At 43.0% G+C, this 22741-nt stretch overlaps 2 protein-coding genes across 4 annotated transcripts in view; one reads left to right on the top strand and one right to left on the bottom strand.

Moving 5' to 3' along the window:
• The window catches only part of mtrex (Mtr4 exosome RNA helicase), a 20101-nt gene extending 6814 nt beyond the window's left edge, over positions 1-13287 (bottom strand). Inside the window, exons 1-21 of one of the 2 annotated variants that reach the window (XM_037117155.1) lie at positions 13126-13287; positions 12598-12738; positions 11724-11790; positions 11408-11470; positions 11107-11219; positions 10786-10960; positions 10554-10644; positions 10120-10244; positions 9868-9966; positions 9591-9708; positions 9378-9509; positions 5680-5759; positions 5087-5197; positions 4623-4724; positions 3321-3446; positions 2519-2669; positions 2059-2231; positions 1907-1975; positions 1704-1829; positions 1509-1619; positions 1219-1407 (exon numbers count right to left, since the gene is read on the bottom strand). In XM_037117155.1, the coding sequence (XP_036973050.1) occupies positions 1219-1407; positions 1509-1619; positions 1704-1829; positions 1907-1975; positions 2059-2231; positions 2519-2669; positions 3321-3446; positions 4623-4724; positions 5087-5197; positions 5680-5759; positions 9378-9509; positions 9591-9708; positions 9868-9966; positions 10120-10244; positions 10554-10644; positions 10786-10960; positions 11107-11219; positions 11408-11470; positions 11724-11790; positions 12598-12738; positions 13126-13226 (2463 nt within the window). In that variant the 5' untranslated portion in view covers positions 13227-13287. Of the gene's footprint in view, positions 1-1218; positions 1408-1508; positions 1620-1703; positions 1830-1906; positions 1976-2058; positions 2232-2518; positions 2670-3320; positions 3447-4622; positions 4725-5086; positions 5198-5679; positions 5760-9377; positions 9510-9590; positions 9709-9867; positions 9967-10119; positions 10245-10553; positions 10645-10785; positions 10961-11106; positions 11220-11407; positions 11471-11723; positions 11791-12597; positions 12739-12896; positions 13006-13125 lie in introns of those variants that run through there. The other variant, XM_037117156.1, reaches the window with a different exon arrangement.
• Positions 12673-22741, top strand: dhx29 (DEAH (Asp-Glu-Ala-His) box polypeptide 29). Of its 2 annotated transcripts, none has more exons than XM_037117153.1 (29): positions 12673-12811; positions 13377-13656; positions 14183-14256; positions 14410-14523; positions 14608-14737; positions 14821-14960; positions 15042-15188; positions 15357-15483; positions 15742-15900; positions 16388-16556; positions 16659-16779; positions 16888-17280; positions 17359-17625; positions 17758-17901; positions 18249-18425; positions 18515-18655; positions 18743-18887; positions 18972-19092; positions 19227-19311; positions 19511-19599; positions 20114-20242; positions 20355-20430; positions 20518-20742; positions 20888-21024; positions 21121-21211; positions 21306-21590; positions 21669-21800; positions 21942-22038; positions 22495-22741. In XM_037117153.1, exons 2-29 carry the CDS (start codon positions 13464-13466, stop codon positions 22548-22550), a joined length of 4164 nt encoding a protein of 1387 aa, XP_036973048.1. In that variant the 5' UTR covers positions 12673-12811; positions 13377-13463; the 3' UTR covers positions 22551-22741. The 2 variants fall into 2 exon arrangements, with proteins under 2 accessions (XP_036973048.1, XP_036973049.1); XM_037117154.1 differs by having other exon boundaries at positions 12757-12775.

Raw genomic sequence — 22741 nt, 5'->3', positions numbered from 1 at the left:
AGTTCCTACACTTTTCTGAAAAGGGTACATTCTGTGCTTCAGGAAGTGAAATTGCATTGTATTTCAAATAAACTTATCGGGTGAATTTAGGTTCCCCCCAGGATAAATAGCATAAAAACTGACAATCACTTTTCTAATACTTTTTTAAATTAGCGCCACCACCAGGCCAAGCATGGCTGTGCAACTTCACAGAATCCCTCGTTTGGCTGTGACACTGGGTTATTTTAATAAGTTCCAGTGTGTAGGGCTTTCGTAGCATCTTGCAGTGTGGTTGCAAAAACTGAACACTAAAACTGTGAAATGCCCACTCTACAGCTTGTTATTGGTTTGTCTTTTCTAGGCTGCCGTAACAACACGGCGGTCTGTGTAGGAGTGGACCAACTCCTTCTGTAGATATAAGACATGACACAGTTCTAAGTTAATGTAAATACAATGTTTCTTGAATGAATGAAAACATAATTGTGAATATCATTTTCCAAGATATCCCCTTAAATCAAGGAAATGCATCAAGATATTTCATGTATGGTTTTTAAATGGCAATGGTTGTTGTCTCTCTACAAGTGCATTTGGATATGTGGCAAGGGTATTTAGGTTTACGGATGGCCGTTTTGATTTTAATCTGTTTTTAAGAATTTGTTTTGGTTACTGATTTGTTTTATGAGAAGAGTATGAACCGTGCCCTATTTTTGTTCTGGACTTCTTCGTGGGAAAGCACAGAAACAATAAATGCGACATAGACCCTGATTTGTTTTGTTTTTTTGTCTATGACTGCAGGAGACTGTGTGGAGTTGTGCTGCAGAATAGCAATAAAATGCTGAAATGTCAAAGGAAGTGTGGTCCTCGTCACTTACAATACTACGCAGAATTAAACCCACCTGGTAAAAAAAAAGTCTTTCCCATGATTGCTGTGGTACGTTTTTTGTTTTGTTTTCTGGCCTATAACTGAGGGTGAGGCAGTGTATGAATAATGTCCTTTCTGTCTTCCTGCGTTTGTCTGTATGAGTATATATGGTCAAAGCCGACCTGTCTGGCAGGAGGAGACAATGGAAGGTCACCTAACAAAGGTACCCAATGTTGATAAAAAAAAAAAAAATAGAAAGAACCAAACCCAACTGTGGTCTGTCATTAAATGGTTGGCTTTCAGTAGGGTTTGACATGTAACAGCATTTTCTATGGCTGGCCTTTAACTCTACCACACATTGAAAGTCAGTTACTCACCAGAGCTTTCTTCTCACAGAGAGAATAAACAGATTCCAAGTTGGGGTCGCTGTGCAGGGGGTGGGAGTACATGCGGTGCTCAAAGGCCTCCACTTTCTGAATAACTTTCTTCAGGGCAGGGTCTTTGATGCCCATGTCGTCGATGGGGTCGAGCAGAGGAACGCCATCTGGGAAACGTTTCTGTACCTCCTGCAGACAAAAAGTTTGGAGGCAAAGGAGCAATAATTTAGATCATGATTCCAGTTTCAGCTGTGCCAGTTCTTTGTTTTCAAGATGGCTGCATCATGTACCTGTATTGATTTGAGCATGAGCTGTCTGTTGTCAAAGGGCCTCAGGTCTTTGGGGATGTAAAGGCGAACTGAGCTGATGGAGGTCAGGAGATGGAGCATCACTGGGACCACCTGGAAAAAGATTAGCGTTACAGTCAAGCTAGTCACATCGGTGTGTGTTTTATGTGTGTTCTGCTGTGCATTTGTTTCACCAACCTGCATCTCTCCTGTCTCCCCCGGTGCAGCAGGCTTAGCGGCTTCAGTCGCAGCATCCTTAACGCTGTCCTTACTACAGTGGACCAAAACCTCCACCACATACAGCGGCTCCGACTCTGTACTAGTCTAAAAGAGGAAAAGCATTAGTCACAGAAAAATATAAATGGGAGTCACATCTGTGTGACACTGAGACACAGACTTACCTTCACATTAGACTTCTTGCAAAAGTTTACAACAACACCCCAGCCAAAGTCAGCGTCTTCGTTTTTCACCTTTGAGATTGAAACAAAGAGCTGTTAAATGATGCATTAAACTCCACAACATCTGTCATCAAATGAAGTGTGTGAAACGCTACCTTGACAAGTCGCCCAGGCTGCAAGAAGGGCAAGCAGTACTTGGGTTTGTGGATGAATTCTTGTATCTCTTTCCCAAGTTTGGCCAGCTGCTGTCGGATTTTAAAGTAAGTGACCACGGCCTCTTCGTTGGGAATCTCAATAGTGTGGTACTGCTCCTCATACTTCTTTATTTCTGCACAGACAAGAAATCAACAATATGATGAAAGATCAGACTAGAATTAAACTAGCACATAAACTTTCCATTCATCAACCTCTCGACATGGAAGATATCTTTGTGGAATCAGACTCGACTTGCAGTCATTACAGTCAAAACTGTGCTTGTTTTTATCTTCTGATCGACTTCATCAAACACAGTTGTTTGCCATTTATTAATTTTGCAAAATACAGCCTCCGAGGAGTTTTTGGCACAGCACAAATTCAGATATCAATCTGGCTGATGTATGGCCATGGTATGCTTACTTTCCACAACTCCAGGCAAAGCTCTGTAGTGTTGGAACTGGTAGAAAGATTTTTCCAGCATGTACTCCGGGTTGATCTCCTCCACTCGCAGCAGGTTGAGCACCATGTTGTAGGTCAGGTGGAAGGCACTGTTTAAAGGATCTGCAGAGCCCTGCAGCGCACAATAAAAAAAAGACAGAATAAAGATAAAGATAAACAAAAAAGAAAGGCTTTTGTTACAATTATGAACAGCTGTGGTTAATCACATGTTTTCATTGTGTTGTTAGCAATTTACTGAAAGTGCCAAGAAGCTATGAGGTCTAAATAAAACCAAGCTGAAAGCACTTTCTTCAAATTAAACAGTGAGGAGGATCTAGCTATCACACCCTCTGAAACTCCACAACCACAGATATGTGTTCGACAGCTTTCTCCAAGACACCACTGGAGTTAACGTCAGTTTTACATTAACACAACCTTGTTCAAAAGCTACGCAGCTACAAATTTATAGCAGCTATTAAAGTGTCACATCAAAGACAACAGACTAAGAGCTCCTGGCTTCCTTATGACTGTGAGTTGTCGAGCTTCTGACTGAGCACCAAATGGCCTGCTGATCCATAGAGAAACAACTTAAGGGCCACTTCAGACAATTTCCATTCAATCGTTCAAACTAATTGTCGGTGGGACTGCGTGAAGTGTGTCACTGATGGGACTGAAGCAGAAGGAGGTACGACAGCACTGAAGTGGTGTGCAAATGCGTGATCGATGACTAGCAGTTGTATTCAGAAAAAATTACTTTAATTCATAGCGGCCATATGTACGGTACCTTGAGTAGCTGTTTGCCGATCGCTGGACTCATCTTCTCATCCACCATGAAAATAACGATGCCCCTGTCATCCATTCCTCTCCTCCCAGCTCGCCCCGACATCTGGATGTACTCACCTGAGGTGATCTAGATCACACGAAAACACACACAACATTAAGAAAGAGAAATGTTAGTGAACGCTTTCCTATGCCTGTAATATGACGGACATTTGTTTAGCAGACGAAGAAATTATACTGCTGAAAAAAGGCAGGGAGAGAATGTATTGCATATCTGAGTGAGAAGATGTAATGTTTTGGAAAATTAATGAGGTATTTCTACAATTTGCGGCTAGCCGAGTATCTGCATTACTAACATTGAGATCTAGATGATGAATCTGTCTTGTGAGAAGGAGACCGACCCGTTCTCCACAAGTCTCCGAGGACTACTCTCTGCATAGCACATGGCTCCGATTCATTTCCACATCTACTGCTCTCTCAGCAATAAAAATGCTGAAAAAAGTCTGATAAGATTATTTTTGTGTTGAAATAATCTGATATTCATTTCAGGCATGCCATGAGATCAGCTCTTGATTTGAAACACAGTGCGCTTCAGGAATGAGAGCTGTGTGTATTTAAACGTGTGAGTGCCTGCGTGGAGCTTTGGCACCATCAGTTCCACCAGATGTTCCTGATGAACGTCTTGGAGGGCAGTTTCCCTTCTCTCTCTCTCTCTCTCTCTCGCTCGCTCTCCCTCTCTCATAGCCTTTGTGCGTGTGTGGAAGCTGGAAATCAGTGTGTATGAAGTGAAGATGAAGGCTGCTTCTAAGTGACGGCAGCTCCACACACACACAGCCCCCAGCTCTTATAAACAATACGTGGCTGTTTATGTGGCGATGCGAGCTGCAGGACTTGAAGACCTTATAAAGGCCTCACAGCAACACACTGTGTGACGACTCCACGCTGCACACGGGGCAGAGCTGTTGTTTTAAAGAGATAGCCCAGTTTATGGGGAGCTGCACTATTTTAAACTGGCTTCTTACTGAGGGTGCAGTAACCACAGCTCCCCTAAAAAAGGCAGAGGAATATTTCCAAAGATGGATGCCTAGTTTACAGAAACTACACTTTTTGGGCTCATTTTCTTAATTATGTGTGCCCACAGCCACAGCTATGGAAATTGCAGTTACACAACATAATTTGCTCTTTGAGACTTTGGATATAACATAGGATGAGGAAAATGTAATGAATATCCAGAGATAATTTCCTCTTGACAGGACAATTGACCAATCATGTGACGAAAACACTGTGTGTGTGTGAGATCTCTTACAAAGCGGTGATTCTTGCCATCAAACTTGCGGGCGCTGGTGAAAAGCACTGTACGAGCAGGCATGTTTATGCCCATGGCAAACGTCTCTGTAGCAAACAGCGCCTGGGATGAGAATTCAAAAGAACAAAACAACATTAGCATAATCTCAACACAGTATTCTTACAATTGTGAGTTTCAATCCAGTCTGCAAAGTTACCCTGTCGAGTTTTCAAACAAATCTATGTTTGCACTGAAGGTTTCTGGATCCTTGAGGTTTAATAAATGTGTTCAATGCGTTTCGTTCGCCATGACAAACATTTATTTGGTACGTACGTGATGACTGAATTCAAAAGTATCAAACCTAATGTGTGATAGTGTGGGTTGAACATTCCTTGAACACCATTTACAATCACTTGCAGTAACCTTGATTAGATTAATCTCAACAGTTAACACTTCAGTGTGTTTTGATGCAGAGCCAGTGGTACCTTGAGCAGGCCTTCAGAGAAAAGGATCTCTATGGTCTCTTTCAGGATGGGTAGAAGGCCTCCATGATGGATTCCTATCCCCCTCTTCAACAGTGGCAGCACATGCTCCACCTGATGAACACCCGGGGCAGCGAGAGGAAGATCAGTGTTTGTAGTATTTAGGTGACAGTGCAAACTCAACACTTCGTTCACAGACAGAGACAGAGTGGAAAAGCGCCTAACCCTCGTAGTGGAAATGAGTGATGTTGGCTTTGCTGATGCTCGTGCCGTAGTGGTTTACCCACTGACAACCGTTACCTCAACACTGCTGGTTTTCATAAAGTGACTCAGCACAGCGGGGTAGAATAACAGCAGCACAGTGTTTGAGCCCATGTTGACATTATGTGTGCAGCTATTTACAGTAAAGGCAGTTTAACTGTCTTCTCACAGCAGAAAATGAATGAAAAATGCTGAGGGCATTTTTTCCCCAGAGCTTTTACAGGGTGGCAAGCAGTGGCTTCAAAAACCAGCAGGAGAGTAATGTGATGATCTTAAAAACATCACACGTAATGGGAGGAAACAGAGAGAGCAAGATCAGTCATCCTTCTGCTCACCTGAGGGAGTTTCTTGTCTTCGTCCGAGAGACAGTCCACAGCGTTGTTGAACACTTCCTCCACCAGATGTTTCTCATCATCTGGAACACAGAAACCGTGCATTTGCTAACAACGTCTTCTCATAGCTGTTCAGAAAATGCTCTAAATATTAGCTTTAAGCCATTTTTTTTTTACATCCCGAAACTGTGCGTCTCAGCTTCTCATCCACACAGACAATTTGGGGTAATTTAAAAATGTTGCTTCAAATATAATTTCTTCTGGCACGTGTGGTCAATGTGGGACAACGCAGAGAGTAATTTAAGGAACTGCTTGCAGGAAAAGTTTAACCACCAAGGTTGAGATCAAGAATATGATGATTCGGCATTTGCTTCAGGTCTGTGTTAACTATAGATTCTATCTGATGAACGAAACTGTTTGTCTAATTCGTGTTATTTGGCAGAATTTACTTTCAGTTCTTAAAAAAATATCCACAATGTTCAACTGTTGTTTTAAAGCCACTGACTGAAGCTGCGGTCTTACTACAAAAAACAAACAAGCGCTTGACTGCTACCACATTTTTAACTGAAGCTTTTCTTGTAATGGATTATATGTGAATGCACTGAGTGTCCCTCAACAACCAGTGTTTTATTCTTTTTACCAACCATTTGCTGTGGCTGGTTAGCTATACATGTCCATCCTTGTCCATGTGGAAACTGAGTCACAAGTCTTTCTTTATCCATGAAACTATTTTGGGTGCCAGTGTTAGTCATAAACTTGGACTTCCACAAAATCCAAAATGTTTATTTTTAATGTCATATGACTTCAGTGTCAATGAGAATAATTTTAATAGTTTAATAACAAAGCATTACCACGGACAAACACACTCAGAGTCCAAAGTAAAAAGAGTGGTTATCCAAGGCCACGGCTCCAGTAAAACAGCCAGTACATCCTCTTTATAAAACACACAGAGTCACAAATCTAAAAACACCTCCACTCAGGGCCCCTAGACCTAGCACAAGTTCATTACACTGAAAGCCATTCAATAAGTAAGAAGTCTTGTGTTTTTTTTTTCCAGAGGAAGGCTTAAGAGTGTATCTGAAAAGGAAACTGTTCCACCTCTGAGAAGCATGATCGTTCCACGATAATCAGATCTTTGAACTTAATAACATGCAAGTGGAAAAACTGTCTGATGTTGGTGTTACAGGAAGGGCAGCAAAAGATAAAGATGATTCCTCTAAGGGACTGTGAATATCACGGAAAACTTCAAGGCATTCTGGAAAATGAAACTTGTCAGGGGATTTAGGAGCAACTCCTGTCAAGTCTGAGACAATGACTCAAGTGACACATTCGTAATCTTAGCTTTGGCAGAGACCTTCATTTCAAACCGTATCAAGTTCACTCTGGGCCAAAAGTCAGAATAGCTCAGCGTCTGCAGCATCAGTTTTCCCAAAAAACTTCTCCACCTTGACCTAACTGTTGGCCTATCGTTGGACAAAAGATCACATCATCAGGAATTATCCTCTGTGGTCCCATGAATATCCAAAACTGATTCACAGCTATGTGACCCGTAATTGCTAAAATTATGGCTCAGGACCAAACTGCTGGATGGACAAACATAGTTGTTATGCTGCTGTACAACCAGAAAAGTACTACTGCTGCACATCAGCATCATAACAACACAATCTGGTTTAATGTCCACCTGTCATGTCTCTGCATGAACCAACCAAACATGTATAATTTGTCTGTTTAATGCTGCAGTTCTGGACTCGGTCAGCTGGTTTGTGTTTCGGCACCAGCCGGTCCCCTGACTCCAACACGGCTCTGCCATTCCACAAAACACTGCCCAGAAACTATGTGTCACAGGAAGGGAGAGGAGGGGGGACTCTGTCTTCAGTGTTCACAAAAACAGAGTGAGCAAAAGATACTGATGGACGGAAGAGAGAAAGCAGAAAAGGTAGAAGAGAGAGAATGGTGGCTGGAGGGAAACCAGGAGAGCAACGTGGCTCCCTCTACTCATTATAACCCACCTACACACACAAACAGAGGAGCTCCATAACACCAACAACCTGCCTACATACACGCTGGTTAAACTATCTGGCTACTCCCCTGTTTGCTTGAGAGAATTGGTCCCTATGAGTTTCCAAATGACAGACAAAGAAAGAAAACAACTCCAGGATTGAAACTCGAACTGTAAATAGTTAGGTTTATACCAAGGCTCACTCCAAGTAAAGACGGCAGGAGCATTTGTAATACAATTTTTCTGCAGTGATGAAAAACATGGCTCACATTTTGTCATGAACGTTTCTTATTAAAAAAAGATTTGAAGCAGCTTTCGTTTTTTAATCGATCCTGACGGCCCCTGCAGACAAAAGCAATAAGGGTACAACAGCCCTTAAGAGCTCAATCTGGCTAGCACATGCATTTGTTTTTGGGAACCACTGAAAGGAAGTCAACAATTTAAATTTTAATTGAGATGCACAACATGGATTTCTTTTTAAGCAGAACTTTCATAGCAATAACAACTATACAGAAGTGACCAAGCTTCTCGCTGATGGTCTAAATTTTTCATGTAGATTATCCAGAGGCAACTGTATTAAACTTTTATAAGCAGTTAACAACTCCTCCTAGTATTTTTAATTAAATAATAATTTCAATCTGACTTCTTCTCCTGGATCCCATCAGCCTCATTTTCTAAGAAAATCTTTAAAAGAAATTTCTCACAACCCATGACGCGTTTGGAAATGAGGAATTATGGTTGGCAGAGTTTTTCCATTTTTTTGTAATATTGACGAAAAAATTGGCAGTGCTGTGTTGGGAGAGCTCAGCCTTAAAACAAACCTCCTCATTTATAAAAATGTCACAATGGAGGGAAAACAAACCAAAGATTGGGGAAGAAAATGTTTCCCAAGTAAGACTTCATACGCATCATGTTTTATTTCACTGACAGCGCCTGAGGCAGGTGGATGTGAGCCAAACTCAATCTACGGTTGGATTATCTCCCATCCAGCAGAGATTTGTCCTCATGAACCAACATCACTTATCCTCTGGCCCCAACAGCAAGACCAGCTGTGCAGGCACAATAAGCCATATTCATGGCATTCGCTCAGCGGGGAGGATTCATTCAGCTCGGTTTGCCAACAATTTAGCATTTTGGTGCGAGGTTTCGCTTGCCTAATTTCAACTCCCTCCCTGACTTGCATAGCAATTTGACACAAAAATGTATTTATTTTGGCGTTCCAGTGTTCAAACACAAACTGCTCACCAACTCTGGAACTCACCATGAACGTCCTCATTGATCGCTGTGCTGACATTCTGAATTTATAAAAGATCAGAGAGTAACGCAGCGAGCAACCCACAACATAAATTTAGCTGAGAGGAAAATTATATCCAACTGATATTCGATCACTTTCTACTAGAGAAATAGAAAGATTGTTAATTGCTTGCATAAGGAAACAGATACACAAAACCGACATCAAAGATGAAGGCCTGCTGTTGTATCGCCTCATGTGGCTCAGCCAAAAAGCTGCGCCATAACACACCGCAAAGGCGACAGCTGACTGCCAACTAGTTTATACATTCTGTGCCAGGGATGAGCCTGTGAGAGGTGATCACTCTCCCTACCACCAGGTGGCAGTAGTCTGTATTTGTCACTCTAATATAGCCACTTATAACTAAGAATATGTCTGATAAAAAAAAGTTAGAATAACAAATACACATACCTCGGTTAAAATCCAGTTTGGCCACCTGCAGAGCATAGGCTTCACACTCCTTCTTACTGAAACTGAAGATGATGACAGGCTGGAAGTTCCTCTCCATGATCATCTTCACTATCTTGAACACACTGGAAGGACCTACGGATATCATGTATGTGAGTAACATGAATTATGATGGAAATGACTGATATTTAACGCTGGGAACTGACACATACACACCTCTGGTGCCTCCTTTCCGTCCTCTCGGGTCCCATTTGCCTCCTCCGCTTCCCCCAGAATCCCCTGCGTCTCTCAGCACCTGCATGGCTGTGTTGAAGTTGTCCTCTCTGAAGTCTCCCTGGAGAAAAGTAACACACACAAATATTGTATGTCTCATTTTGAAGTATGGTTCTAATCAATGCATCCAGGTAAATCTAGGCTTCAACTGAATTAATTAGCCACTTGTGTTTCATAGCTCTGATGGCCCTCAAAAAGGGCAGTTTGTGTTTGAGCTTACGTTCTCATCAACAACAAGGTGGAGTCCATCGCCCCCTGCTGGGAAGATGTAGTGTTGCAGTGGAGTGGGACGGTAGTCTGTGTAGACCACATGGCATGGCTACAGGAGACAGAAACATCTTGTTAATTATGTAACAAAAAAGGGCACTCTTTAATGTAGACAGACATTGTCCTCTCCTTGTATTACATGCAATAGGAGGGACAGAAAAACTTCACCCTCATAAATATAATAAGAGCCAGTATAACATTTAACCTGCTTGTGTAGATGACAAATCCACTCAGCAAACTGCCTGGCATTGGGGATGGTGGCTGACAGGAAGACGTAATGCACATTGTCGGGAAGAAGAATGATGGTTTCCTCCCACACAACACCACGCTCTGAAATACACAGAGAGACAAGAGAGAGAGATTTGTTATATACAACAAGCCTCTCTAAGAAATGTTTGTATTCTTATCCAGAACGCTGGGCCAGCTGCCAAGAAGTGAAAAATCTTCTGTAATCATGAGCTAAACAAGCTGGTATGCTGAAATATGACAATACAAATGGACTAATCTGAAAAAAAGTATTTTTTGCCCTGTGGAGAAAAATACATTATCTGTACATGATTCATATAGCAAGTCTAGAACACCTGCAAACAAGAAAATTCTTTGAGGAAAAAGTCAATACAACAAACAAACAGTACACACCTGCATCTCTCATGTAATGGATCTCATCAAAGACGACCCACGCCACCTCCCTCATGATCTCAGAGCCTCGGTACAGCATGCTCCTCAAGATCTAAGAGCAAAGCGGATTATCATGTCAGATCAACCTCTCAGTGCTCTGCCACAATTTCCAAACAATCCTCTAAATTAAAAGTGATTTTAGACAAAAGTTTTTAATAATGCAAATGTTTTATAAGATATAACTTTGTCTTACCTCTGTTGTCATGACAAGGCAGGAGGCTGTGGGGTTGATGGTGACATCACCAGTCATCAGTCCCACATCCTGGAACTCCTCGTACATCTCTCTGTACTTCTGGTTGGAGAGGGCCTTGATGGGGCTGGTGAAGATCACTCTCTGTTTCTCTCTGAGGGCCAGTGCAATGGCATATCTACAGGAGGAGAACAAGGGGCAAATCAGGTGTGATCACTAATCTTTCATTACCACAGTTGGTAGGTAGTAGGTCTAAAAAATATTTTAACTGGAAATGTTACCAAAAAAATCCTTCATGAAGTCATGTTAATTGAAGACACTCACTCAGCACAGACAGTCTTGCCAGCAGAGGTGTGTGCAGACACAAGCACAGACTCATTGTTGTCAATACATAAGATGGCCTCACGCTGGAACGGGTCAAGAACAAAAGGGTACTCCTGCAAGACAAGCAAGACATGTCAAAAACCATAGGAGTAATGTTAGTTCTTGTAAACCAACTAAACCTAAAAGATATTGTTACAAATTATAAAACAATGCTTTAATAATCTATTTCAGTGTTACTGGATGAAAAAAAAAAATAATTCCACACATAGAGGGCACAATTTAAAGGTGCTTTTCATTATACCTTTGCTGCTTTCCCCACACGTGGTTTCAGTGGTTTATATTCATCACTGGCAGGCAGAGCAACCTGTTAGGAGAAGGCAGAACTTTGAACAACTCAAGTTGGACATTCAATATCAGAGAAATCAGACAGATGACAAATGAAAAGAAAATCCTGGGATCTTGTTGGTATATAAAATGACAACAAATTGAAAGTAGAATTTCAGAAATGTTAAGATGTTCTGGCACTCTGTGGTGATCAAAATGTTATAGAGACACCTTTCGGATTAATCCATTAATTTGTCATCCACCCTTTACTTTGCTCTATATACGTTCTTTACCTCATGTGAGCATCCTTCCACAGTCTCGACTTGCTCCACCTTCACCTGGGGCATAAATTCTGCAAGACTGATGTAAAACAAACAAACAAAAAAACACCTGTTACATACAGAGTAACTTTAGAACATATTCTGAATCCTCTCAAGCTGATGTGTGTAAATTTGCATTTGTTTTACCAAAGAATATTATTCTTAAGGGTTGAGTATGTGTGAATGTCTTTTTTAATGTTGTTGTTTTACTTCATATTCTAGAGGGTAGCTTACATTGATAAGACTGCAGGATTGGTATACACACACCAACTACTGACTTTGTTTCTACTGACTTCATTCATTGTATTATGTACGATGACTGAATAATGTAATACTACTACATACTCCAACTGAAAGCGCTCAATTATTCAAATGACATGAGGTTGATTCAACACTGAAAAAAGTTTTAACAAAATGAGGTTAATATTTATTGCTGAGCAGCTGTATTATTACATCAGTGTGAGCACTGGAGGAAGGTACTTTTTCAAGCGACCAGCAATATATCCATGTAACATACTCAGTAAAAAGTATATAGCTTATAACTGGTAAATATATATTAAAGCACCAAAAATACTATGAATGTCCCTTGGTGTTAATATTGGACTGTAACATAGATTAACAATTTAATGCAGCTAATGTATGTCGAGCTAAGTTAAAATATTCTACATAAACACTAAATATGTTACTAGTAAATAGCTGGAACAAATACCATGGAAACATGGAAATAATATGTAATATGTAATATCTAAGTAGCTACTTGAGTTCATGCACTTGGGGTACATTAGCAGACATAGGTTGCACCTTGTACAGGTACACAGTGTTAAGGTATAACGTTAACTCTTCTCACTTTAGGTCATTAGCAGACACCGCCTCATGTCGCGGTCTCTTCCCAAACACCACCTCCTCTCCACCGTCACTGTCCGCCTCCCTCTTGGCCCGGGGAGACGGACCACCATCCTTGTCAGTCCCATTTTTACTTGGAGGTTTCCTGGAAAAGAGGGAAAACGAACAAGTGCAGAGCTGCGGTGAGCTAGCTAACCCAGTCTTGTTACGTTACACAGGTACGTTAACATTACACCAACGGTTAGCTGCTTAAATTTGGATACTAACGTTATATCTCATAAAAAAAATAGTTAAAAGATATACCTAACACACAACAAATATCCAAAAACCTATTCGGGGTCACGTTTATGAACAAAATCTGTCACGTTAGTATGTGTTTCACTACCGAGCTAGCTAACTAGCATGTTGACGTTACTGACGCTGCTTCACTGTATGGCGAGCACACATGATGCTACGTTCAGGGTCCCTGGACAATCGACGTTTCCGATTTTTAAAACGTCAATCCTTAAACGCAACATGCTCAATAACCTACCCAATATCTGGTGTCAAAGACGCGGGTATCTTTTTGGTTGTCGCAGTTTGTTGTTCATCGTCAAACACGCTGAACAAACTATCTCCAAATGCGTCTGCCATGATTGTTAGGGGCACCTTTCCCACAATTCAACACGAGGTTTTGCCCGGTAATACTTCCGGGTACGGCAGCCGTGTGGTCCAAAACGTACCCTGCCTGACGTGAATGTGGAGAAGCTCACACGTTAGCGATATATTTTTGCTCTCTGTTAGCAGTGACCACCTCTCGGGACTTTGTGTATGACTTGGCATCACCTGGCCACATAGAGGAGGCGCAGACAGGCGGTGTTTTGTGACATAATGGGTGGAAAGAAGAAGAAATCGACGGCGCAAGCGGCCGCTCCGTTGGCCCCGGCGGCGGCTGGAGCAGCGGCAGCAGCAGCGGGCAGGACTGGTGCTGCTGCAGCGGGGAACGGCGTGCTGGTGGAGGAGGCGAAGAAACAACCAGGCAGCAGCAAACAGGCTAAACCAGGCAAAGAGAGCAAATCAAAAGGTGGTTGTTTGCTGGTTCATAAACACGACTGGTTACCAGTCGCCAGTCAGTGACGTTGTCTGAAAAGATGTAGATTCGTTTCATTTTTTCATGATGTTGTTATGTTGAGGTGTTGTGTTGAATGGCTCTCTATTGTAAAGGTGTTCGTACTGTCATGTTCAGCCCTGTAAGTTGTATTATATTTGTGGGAAGATATTAGTGTTCTTAAACTGCAACACCTAAGCAGAATAACACAATCGCTCATGTTACAGCTACATAATTGTCTCTGTGGCCTTTCTTTATCTCATGATATGACAGCTTACTGCTGTGTATATGCAGCTTGTCAGATGGGTGAACAAACTTTGGTGACAATAAGCTGTACATAAGACAATTTTTAGACAACACAGCCAATCCTGTAACCATCTTTATACATATTTATCCGAATAAAAAGACTTGATGGGTGGAGGAGCCACATTTGCCTGACATGTTGCTGATTAAATCTAAAACAAAGTGCATATGAGAAATTTATGTTTTTTCCTCCCTCCAGCTCCGAAGACCTACAGTCTTGCCAACGCGGCCCAGGTTGACACTGGTGGAGTCTCGGACAAGTCGATTCTTAAAGTAAGTCACTGGTTCCCTTCTGCTTGTCTATTGTGCAGCTTATAACACAATAATATACTACATATACTGGCGTAATCTCATCCATTTTATAAAGTAAATTTCACACTTAAAAACATTAAAAATGTTGATAGTGATTTTGGCCTTTTAAAACAGGTTACCATCCAGGCTGACCTGGAGAAGAAGATCATCAAGCTGATCAACGACTTCAGAGAGGAGAATGGAGACAAAGGGCCCATATCTGGCAGACTTACGACCAAGAAGTTGCTGGTAAAGACAAAATCATCCCCCTGACACTGAGATCTGTATCCATGACTGAATGTTGCGTTCACACTGTTTTGTTTGTGCCTCCAGGACCTGTACACAGCTCTGGAGAAGTTTAAGTTTAAGAGAGAGCACATTGAGGATGCGATGAAGAGCAGCGTGCTGTATGGAGGGGATCTCCACTCGGCTCTCGACTGGCTCTGCCTCAACCTTAAAGATGGTAAACCAGCGTCAGCAGTCATTAAGATTTCGTCACTGTATACCAGTCAAATCTGTGACTTCCATTTTGTGTTTTTACATCAGATGAGCTGCCAGAAGGTTTTAGCCAGCAGATGCAGGAGGAAAACCAGAGGAGCAGGCCCAGGTTCCAGCCTCCTGCTCAGCAGAAACCCGCTCCAGCAAGCCCCGAAGCGCCCGCCAACACCCACAGAGAGACCGCCAAGGTTTGTCTGTGTGTTTATGCTATGTGTTAGCCATACAGATGTTACACCAAATTGACTTGTATACATGTGGTGTTTTGCCAGGCAACAGAAAAGGATGAAGCTGCTACCATGAAGGATTGGATCTTAAGGTATGCAGAGCAGAGCAGTGAAGATGATGATGAGGAGGAGGAGAAAGAGGAAGGAGGGAAGAAAACACACAATCCTGAACTGGATGAAAAGTTTGATCCAGTAAGTGACTTTAAAACTACTTAAAACTGAGATTGTTCAACATTTTTCGAATGTATGATTATTCCCTTTCTTGCCTTGCAGAGCTGTTCATGGACTCTGAGAGTTATGTCATTGTAGTAAATGTGTGTGACATGGTGCACTAACTGTGGGTTGTTTCTTGCTGTGTAGAACGACAGGTATTTGATCCTCACCGCTCAGCTGTATGACGCAAAAGATATGGCAGCCACTGCCAAGACAAAAGGAGACAAGCCGGGCCAGAGGATGGCACAGGACAGGATACGCGTCATACAGCAAGGTGAGTGTACAGAGAACAGTTGTCTTAATGTTTGCCATCAATTTATGTAGTGGCCGCTGGTCAGTGTCTGTTTTGTTGTGAGATTTTTTTTTCTGTCTGTTTTAGAGTTTAATATCATGTGTTCCTCAAAATCCTAATCGGGGAGAAGGACTGCGAATGATGCATCACTTGTATTCTAATAAGATACAACAGTGCCGACATGTATAGTCCCTGTCGAATAAAATCTGAAAAATAGATAAATGCATTTCCCTTATCTAGAAATGAAGCAAATGGAGTCCCACCCGGTCTTCAACCCAGCTTTAAAAGTGGTCGACACGCCTCAAAAGGAAAAGAAAGTGCTTCCTGTCAAGGACGACAAAGAAGAATTCAGCTTCAAGTTATTCGAACAAGCAGAAAAGCAGCCGCCTGCAGAGAAAGGTTAGTTCATCTTGTGACTTCAGCACAACACATCCAAAGGTTTTGGTTTTTTTTTTGATTCAGCCTGAATAACTACAGGTTAAAACTGTAAAACTGCAGTTCATGTAGAATATACTGTAAAGTAATTCTGCAATAGATGCTCTATACATGTAGGTCACATCCATATTAATATCCCGAGCCACACCGAGGAGTCTGACACTTCACCTGCATATTAAAAGTATTATTATGGTATACTTGCTCAGATCCCCATTAGCTGTGCCCTAAAGCTACTCTTGCTGCAGTCCACATTTAAAAAAAAAAAGAACATTTAAAAGACATTAAACATAACACTTCATATGTGAATATTCTGATTTATTAAAAAAAATGGATTAACAGTTTTCACTTCACCCATTTGGCTGTAAACTTGATTGCAAAGGGTTAAAAATAGACATGGCTTTGAGAAAAACATTTTTTTTTGATTGTCATTTTCTTCCATTTTCCTTCGCAGTTGTGAAAAAGAATGAGCCAAAGGACATTCGCAATTTCGACTACACTGCTCGCAGCTGGACGGGAAAGTCCCCCAAACAGTTCCTCATCGACTGGGTCCGGAAGAACCTGCCCAAGAGTCCAGCACCGGCTTTTCACAAGGTCGCAGCTGGTCGATACTGGAGATGCAAGTAAGTTAGCAGTTCTGCGTTATTGTGCCCACACACCCAGTTGTTTTTAGTCAGCATATAACTAAATATGGGAATATTTCTTTTTCTGATTGTATTGATCAGGGTGCGTGTTCAGAGGCCAGACGACGTTCTTGAAGTTTGTCCGACGATCCTGACTGAGGACAGCATGCAGGCCCAACATCTGGCAGCCACGCTGGCCCTCTACACCCTGGTTAAAGGACAGGTAATACACGTGGAGGATACCTTTGCTGTTTTTTGTTTTTGCTTGACTCACATTTTCTGTTGTATCCTCACTCGTCTTAGTAATTAATTTACTCCCACCGCCTCTCAGTCAGTGCACCAGCTCCTTCCTCCGACCTACAGAGACGTGTGGCTGGAGTGGAGAGACAGCGAGCAGCAGAAACAGGAGGAGAGCCGCACTGCTGCCAACAAACCTCGAGACCAGTTCATCTCGCGGCTTCTGACCAGACTCAAACAGCAGCAGAACCAGAACCATGAGCAGGAATCTACATCTCAAGGCCAAGTGGGGCGGGGCGGGGATACGGATGAAGAGCCCGAAGAGTCCTGGGAGAACCTCGCTGGACTTGATATTGGGGAGGGAGGAGACAATCTGGAGGACAAGAGTGAGAAAAGAGGCCCAAGGAAGGAAGGGGCAGCAGCACTTGAGGCATCCAGAGAGCTCTTAAAGAAGCTGAAGAACTCCTCTATTGCCCACAAACTAAAGGTAGATATCCTCAGATGTTTTGATATTAAAGATACACAAACTAATAACAAATAATTAAACCATTATCTTTCCTTCAAGGCAGAGCGAGAGCAGCTTCCTGTGTTCCAACACCGGCATCGTGTCCTGGAGGCTCTACAGCGGCACCGCGTGGTGGTGGTGGCCGGTGAGACGGGAAGCGGAAAGAGTACTCAGATTCCTCAGTTCCTCCTGGAGGAGCTGTTAACAGGAGGTAAGGAGGCTCAGCCCTGCAACATCGTGGTGACGCAGCCCCGCAGGATATCCGCCATGAGCCTGGCCTGCAGGGTCAGCCAGGAGCTCGGCTGCGAGGATGGACCGGGGTCGAAGGTGAAATACATTTTTAACAAGACGTCTCAATTCTTGATGGACCTTTAAATGAATCTTCCTGATTTCGTGGGCTTAAAGGATGCACTGTCACCTGCCTTAATGAGCATGTTTCATTTTGAAATCTCGTTTCAGTCGTCGCTGTGTGGGTACCAGATCCGGATGGAGAATCAGTCTGGGGAGTGGACCCGCCTGCTCTACTGTACGACCGGAGTTCTGCTTCGGAAACTACAGCACGACAAACACCTCAGCTCCCTGACGCACATCATCGTAGACGAGGTACAGGCGGTGTCATGATGAACAGGTCGTCGGTTTTCATGATAGCACGTATCACAGAACCACCACATTTGTTGACTCTTCCACACCAAAGCGATATTGTTACATTTGAATAACATTTTAAAACGTAATCACAATATTTCACCCTGTCAACTGGGAATAAAAAGAGCAGTCACTAGATGGCAGAACGGTACTTTACAATGACAGCTGGTGTCTACATTCCTGCAAAAAGCCAGCAAGATAATAATTTCGGTATGAGCAATATCTGTCTTTTTCAGTATGTACCGATACTAACAAGACACTGAGTTGGAAATCATACATACCCTACATCCTCACCTCTATCTCCTCAGGTCCATGAGCGCAGCGTCCAGTCGGACTTCCTGTTAACCATCCTGAAAGATGTTGTTATGAGGCGATCGGACCTGCAGCTGATCCTCATGAGCGCCACAGTGGACTGTCAGAAGTTCTCCAGCTACTTCAACCGCTGCCCTGTGATCAGCATACCTGGCAGGACTTTCCCAGTGGAGGTTAGAGGAGCTTCAGTTTGTGTTTGTGGACATCAGGGATGCTCCGGAGGAAGCGGGGTATTCTGAAGCTCCTGTGTTTTTGTTCGCAGGTGTCCCACTTGGAAGACATTGTGGAAGAGATCGGCTACGTCCTGGAGAAGGACTCGGAGTACTGCCAGCGAATTCTTGAAGACGAAGAGGAAGTGAGCATCTCTGTCACTCAAAAAGGTGGCAAGACTATGCAACACCAGGTAACACAGTGTCTCTGCAGCAGCAACACAGAATGCATGGCAGTGGTGTGTGATCTATGTATGTGTAACCCTGCCTGCCTCTTCCAGGAGATGATATTGAGGGACCCCTCTTCCGGCTGGGACCTGGGTCCAGATCTGGACCACTTCAGCAGCAGGACTCGGCACGTGCTGCAGTACATGAACCCTAATAAGATCAACATGGACTTACTGGTTGAGCTCATCGCCTACCTAGGTACAAAACATCATCATGCTCGTGTCATACAGCACAGAGTACCCGAGTCTTCAGTTAAATGTTTGTATTTCGATGCTCTGCCAGATAAATCCCCACAGTTCGTGGAATTGGATGGAGCCATCCTCGTGTTCCTCCCAGGCCTGGCTCACATCCAGCAGCTGTACGACCTGCTCTCCTCAGACAAGAGGTTCAAAGACAAAAACAGGTGACAAACACAGACTGATGTAATGAACTGTAATCCAGTGTACATGCAAAATGATCCTCCACCAGGTGAAACACACAGACTGTTCTTGTTATTTGTTTATTTGGCTCACTGTGGTTTATGTCCGGCTCTTTTAGGTTCAGGATTGTCGCTCTGCACTCGACTCTTTCGTCAAAGGACCAGGGTGCTGCTTTCACAGTGCCACCTGCTGGAGTTAGAAAGGTACTTTTTTGTGATAAGGACTTGAATAATAAACAATCAGAGTAATGTTATTCAGTGCGATTCAGCAGAGTCCTTTTCATACAGCTGTATCATACACTACAACTGATTATTTTGTTTCTTTTTAAAACTAAAACATGTTTTTGCAGCTCCATAAAAATAGCATTCACTAGTTCTGAAAATGTCTTTCCGTCTCTTTCAGATTGTCTTGTCCACTAACATCGCTGAGACAGGTGTGACTATCCCTGACGTCGTGTTTGTCATCGACACTGGAAAGACCAAAGAAAATAAGTGAGCCCACCCGAACACTGACCACCAGAGAAATCTGACATATCATGAAATTATGAAATTAAAACAGATCACTGCTCTCAGCTCTCTTCTGCTCTCCTGGAAATAAACTGCCAGATCTTTTTCACGGATTTACTCAAAACTAATCAAATCAAAACACTGATTCTATGAGGTGTAAAGAAAGTAGCACTAAATATGCCGTGCACCAAAGCTGCAAGTTGCTGGAAAGCTTGAAATTACCACTTGAAAATGCTCTACTAGTGCTCGAATTTGACGATGGAAAAGATCTAGGAGTCAGTGGACAAATGTAAAATCTGTCCGTCACTCCAAACCACATCTGCAGCATACGTTATTTGGGAGCAAGATCTGTACCAAATTTCATGGCAAAAGATGTTGAGATATTTTAGACCAATGTGATGTAATTATTGGCTTCTGGCATGGTTGATAATTACATTAATGAGACACAGTGAGTGAATTCTGTTGTAGAGACTTGACTCCAGACTGCTGTGTCACTCAGGTACCATGAGAGCAGCCAGATGAGTTCTCTGGTGGAAACTTTTGTTTCCAAAGCCAGCGCCCTCCAGAGGCAGGGGAGAGCAGGACGTGTCCGAAATGGCTTCTGCTTCAGACTCTACCCAAAGTTCAGGTACGGAGGGTGGGGGTCCATCATGGAGGGAAAAAATGAACTATATAATGTAGATCAGACTCTTGTTAATGGTCCTGTGCTGATCCGTTCCGCTCTTGTTTAACCTCCTCAGGTTTGACTCCTTCATGGATTACTCCATTCCAGAGATACTTCGAGTCCCACTGGAGGAGCTTTGCCTTCATATCATGGTATATAAACCGTTCTTTCACTAAATATGGAAACATTATCGAAGCTCCTGTTTAAGATGTTTTCTCCTCCTCTCTCCCCTCTGGCAGAAATGCCAGTACGGCTCCCCGGAGGACTTCCTCAGCCGGGCGCTGGATCCTCCGCAGCCCCAGTCTGTCAGTAACGCCGTCAACCTGCTGAGGAAGATCGGTGCGTGTCACCCCAACAATCACCTCCTCACCCCTCTGGGACTCCACCTGGCCAGTTTGCCCGTCAATGTGAAGATTGGCAAGATGCTCATCTATGGAGCTATCCTCGGCTGCCTGGACCCCATCGTACGTCCCACCGCCTCGTTACTCAGAAAACAAACACTGGTTATCTAAGTATTATTACTACTGTTACTTTATTATATCACTATATATTTGGAATTATGATTAGTTTCCTAACTTCGAAGGAGTATTGATAAGAAATTTGTTTCAGGCGACCATCGCAGCAGCCATCACGGAGAAGTCTCCCTTCTCCACACCGATGAACAGGAAGGAGGAAGCCAATCTGGCCAAATCAGCCCTGGCACTGGCCAACTCGGATCACCTGACGATATACAATGCATATATAGGGTATGGACATAGACAGACTGAGTGCAGACACAAATGTGTTAACACTACTTGCTCAACACTTCTCTCTACTTTCTGTTGACCTGTTGTTATTGTCAGGTGGAAGAACTCACGGACTGAGGGGCAGAGAGCAGAAATGTCCTACTGTAGGCAACACTTCCTCAATCGCACGGCTCTCCTGACAATAGAGGTAAAACACGGTTCTAACTGCGACTCTCGGTTTGAGTCAGAATGTCTCTCTTCCACCTCTCGACTGATCTCATGTGTTTGGCTCTTCTTCCCAGGATGTGAAGCACGAGCTGATGAGGATGATGGAGCAGGCAGGTTTCTGGTCGCCGCGCTCCAAGCATCAGGCGGCCACGCTGTCCAAGCAGCAGATCTCGATCCTGAACGCGGTGCTGACCGCGGGGCTCTACGACAGCGTGGCCCGGGTCTTGTGCACCCCCTCTGTGGACGTGCTGGAGCGAGTGGCCTGCACGGTGGAGACGCCCCAAGGCAAGGCTCAGGTCCACCCCTCGTCTGTTAACCGCAACCTGCAGACACACGGCTGGCTGCTGTACCAGGAGAAGGTAGGGCGGGAAGAGCGTACGTGTCTAATACCTGCTTTTTTTTAGGTCACTTTGGTGCTAATAAAAGTCAATCCACAGGTGAAGTACAGTAAGATCTACCTACGAGACACGACTCTGATATCTCCCTTCCCCATGATGCTTTTCGGAGGTGAGATTGATATTCAGCACAGGGAGAGGCTCATCACTCTGGACGGATGGATCCACTTCCAGGTCAGAGGTCACCGGGGTTCCTCGGGTTTCTCTTCTGTAACAGCAGCAGCTGTTTTTTCTTGCAAATTTGAATTTGGAGGCCAACAAATTAGATCTTCTTCCAGGTTTATTTGATAAAATCCACGTTTTTCGCCCTTAAAGGCGCCTGTTCGGATTGGTGTGATCTTCAAGCACCTCAGGAAGCTAATGGACTCTCTGCTCGAAAAGAAGCTGGAGAACCCAAGGATGAGTCTGGAAGGTAAACTGGAGCATCTCAATACAGCTTATGGCACAAAAAATGCATACAAAATACTGATTGTGTGTGTTTTTTTGTGCATTTCTGACAATAATTAATGAAATGAATTTCTGTTGCTCTCTACAGTTTGTAAAGACGTGGCCAAAGAATGGTTTTATATGTAGAATTTATAATATTACTTTTATCCTGGGTTTTTAATAAACATCTTTACATGCGTGATCAATATAGGATAGTTCTACATTTAAAGGGACAATTAAATAAAAATCATTTTTAGTTTTTCAAGCCAAATTACTGGTCACTTGTTTACAAATAGCATTCTGTATTGCTAGTTTTGAAATATATGTATGTTTCTGAATAAAATCACATTGGTTTCAAGCTGATGTTTCTGTTGATAAAAATACGAGTACAGTTCTGTTTTGTTCTGTTCTTATATCTGATTCTTGTCTTTGTCTGTTGTAGGTGAGAGGACCATCCAGTTGATTCTGGATCTGATCAAATCAGAGCACGGCCACTGAAGAACCTGCATCCCAGTACATTTTCTTCCCCACAGAGACTGGACATGGACATGAAAACTCTTACTCACATTGAGGCTGACTGTATCATATGAAATGCAAAGACAGTGCTGAAATTCGAGACGACAAATCATTAGAGAAAAGATAGAAAATTATGTTGCCAAATGTGGCGGAAATAAAGCTGTACACATTTT

This window comes from Acanthopagrus latus, chromosome 12 (genome assembly GCF_904848185.1).
Source record: "Acanthopagrus latus isolate v.2019 chromosome 12, fAcaLat1.1, whole genome shotgun sequence".
Lineage (NCBI taxonomy): Eukaryota > Metazoa > Chordata > Actinopteri > Spariformes > Sparidae > Acanthopagrus > Acanthopagrus latus.
Note: the sequence above shows the minus strand (reverse complement) of the source record. Positions and strands in the feature narration are given on the sequence as shown.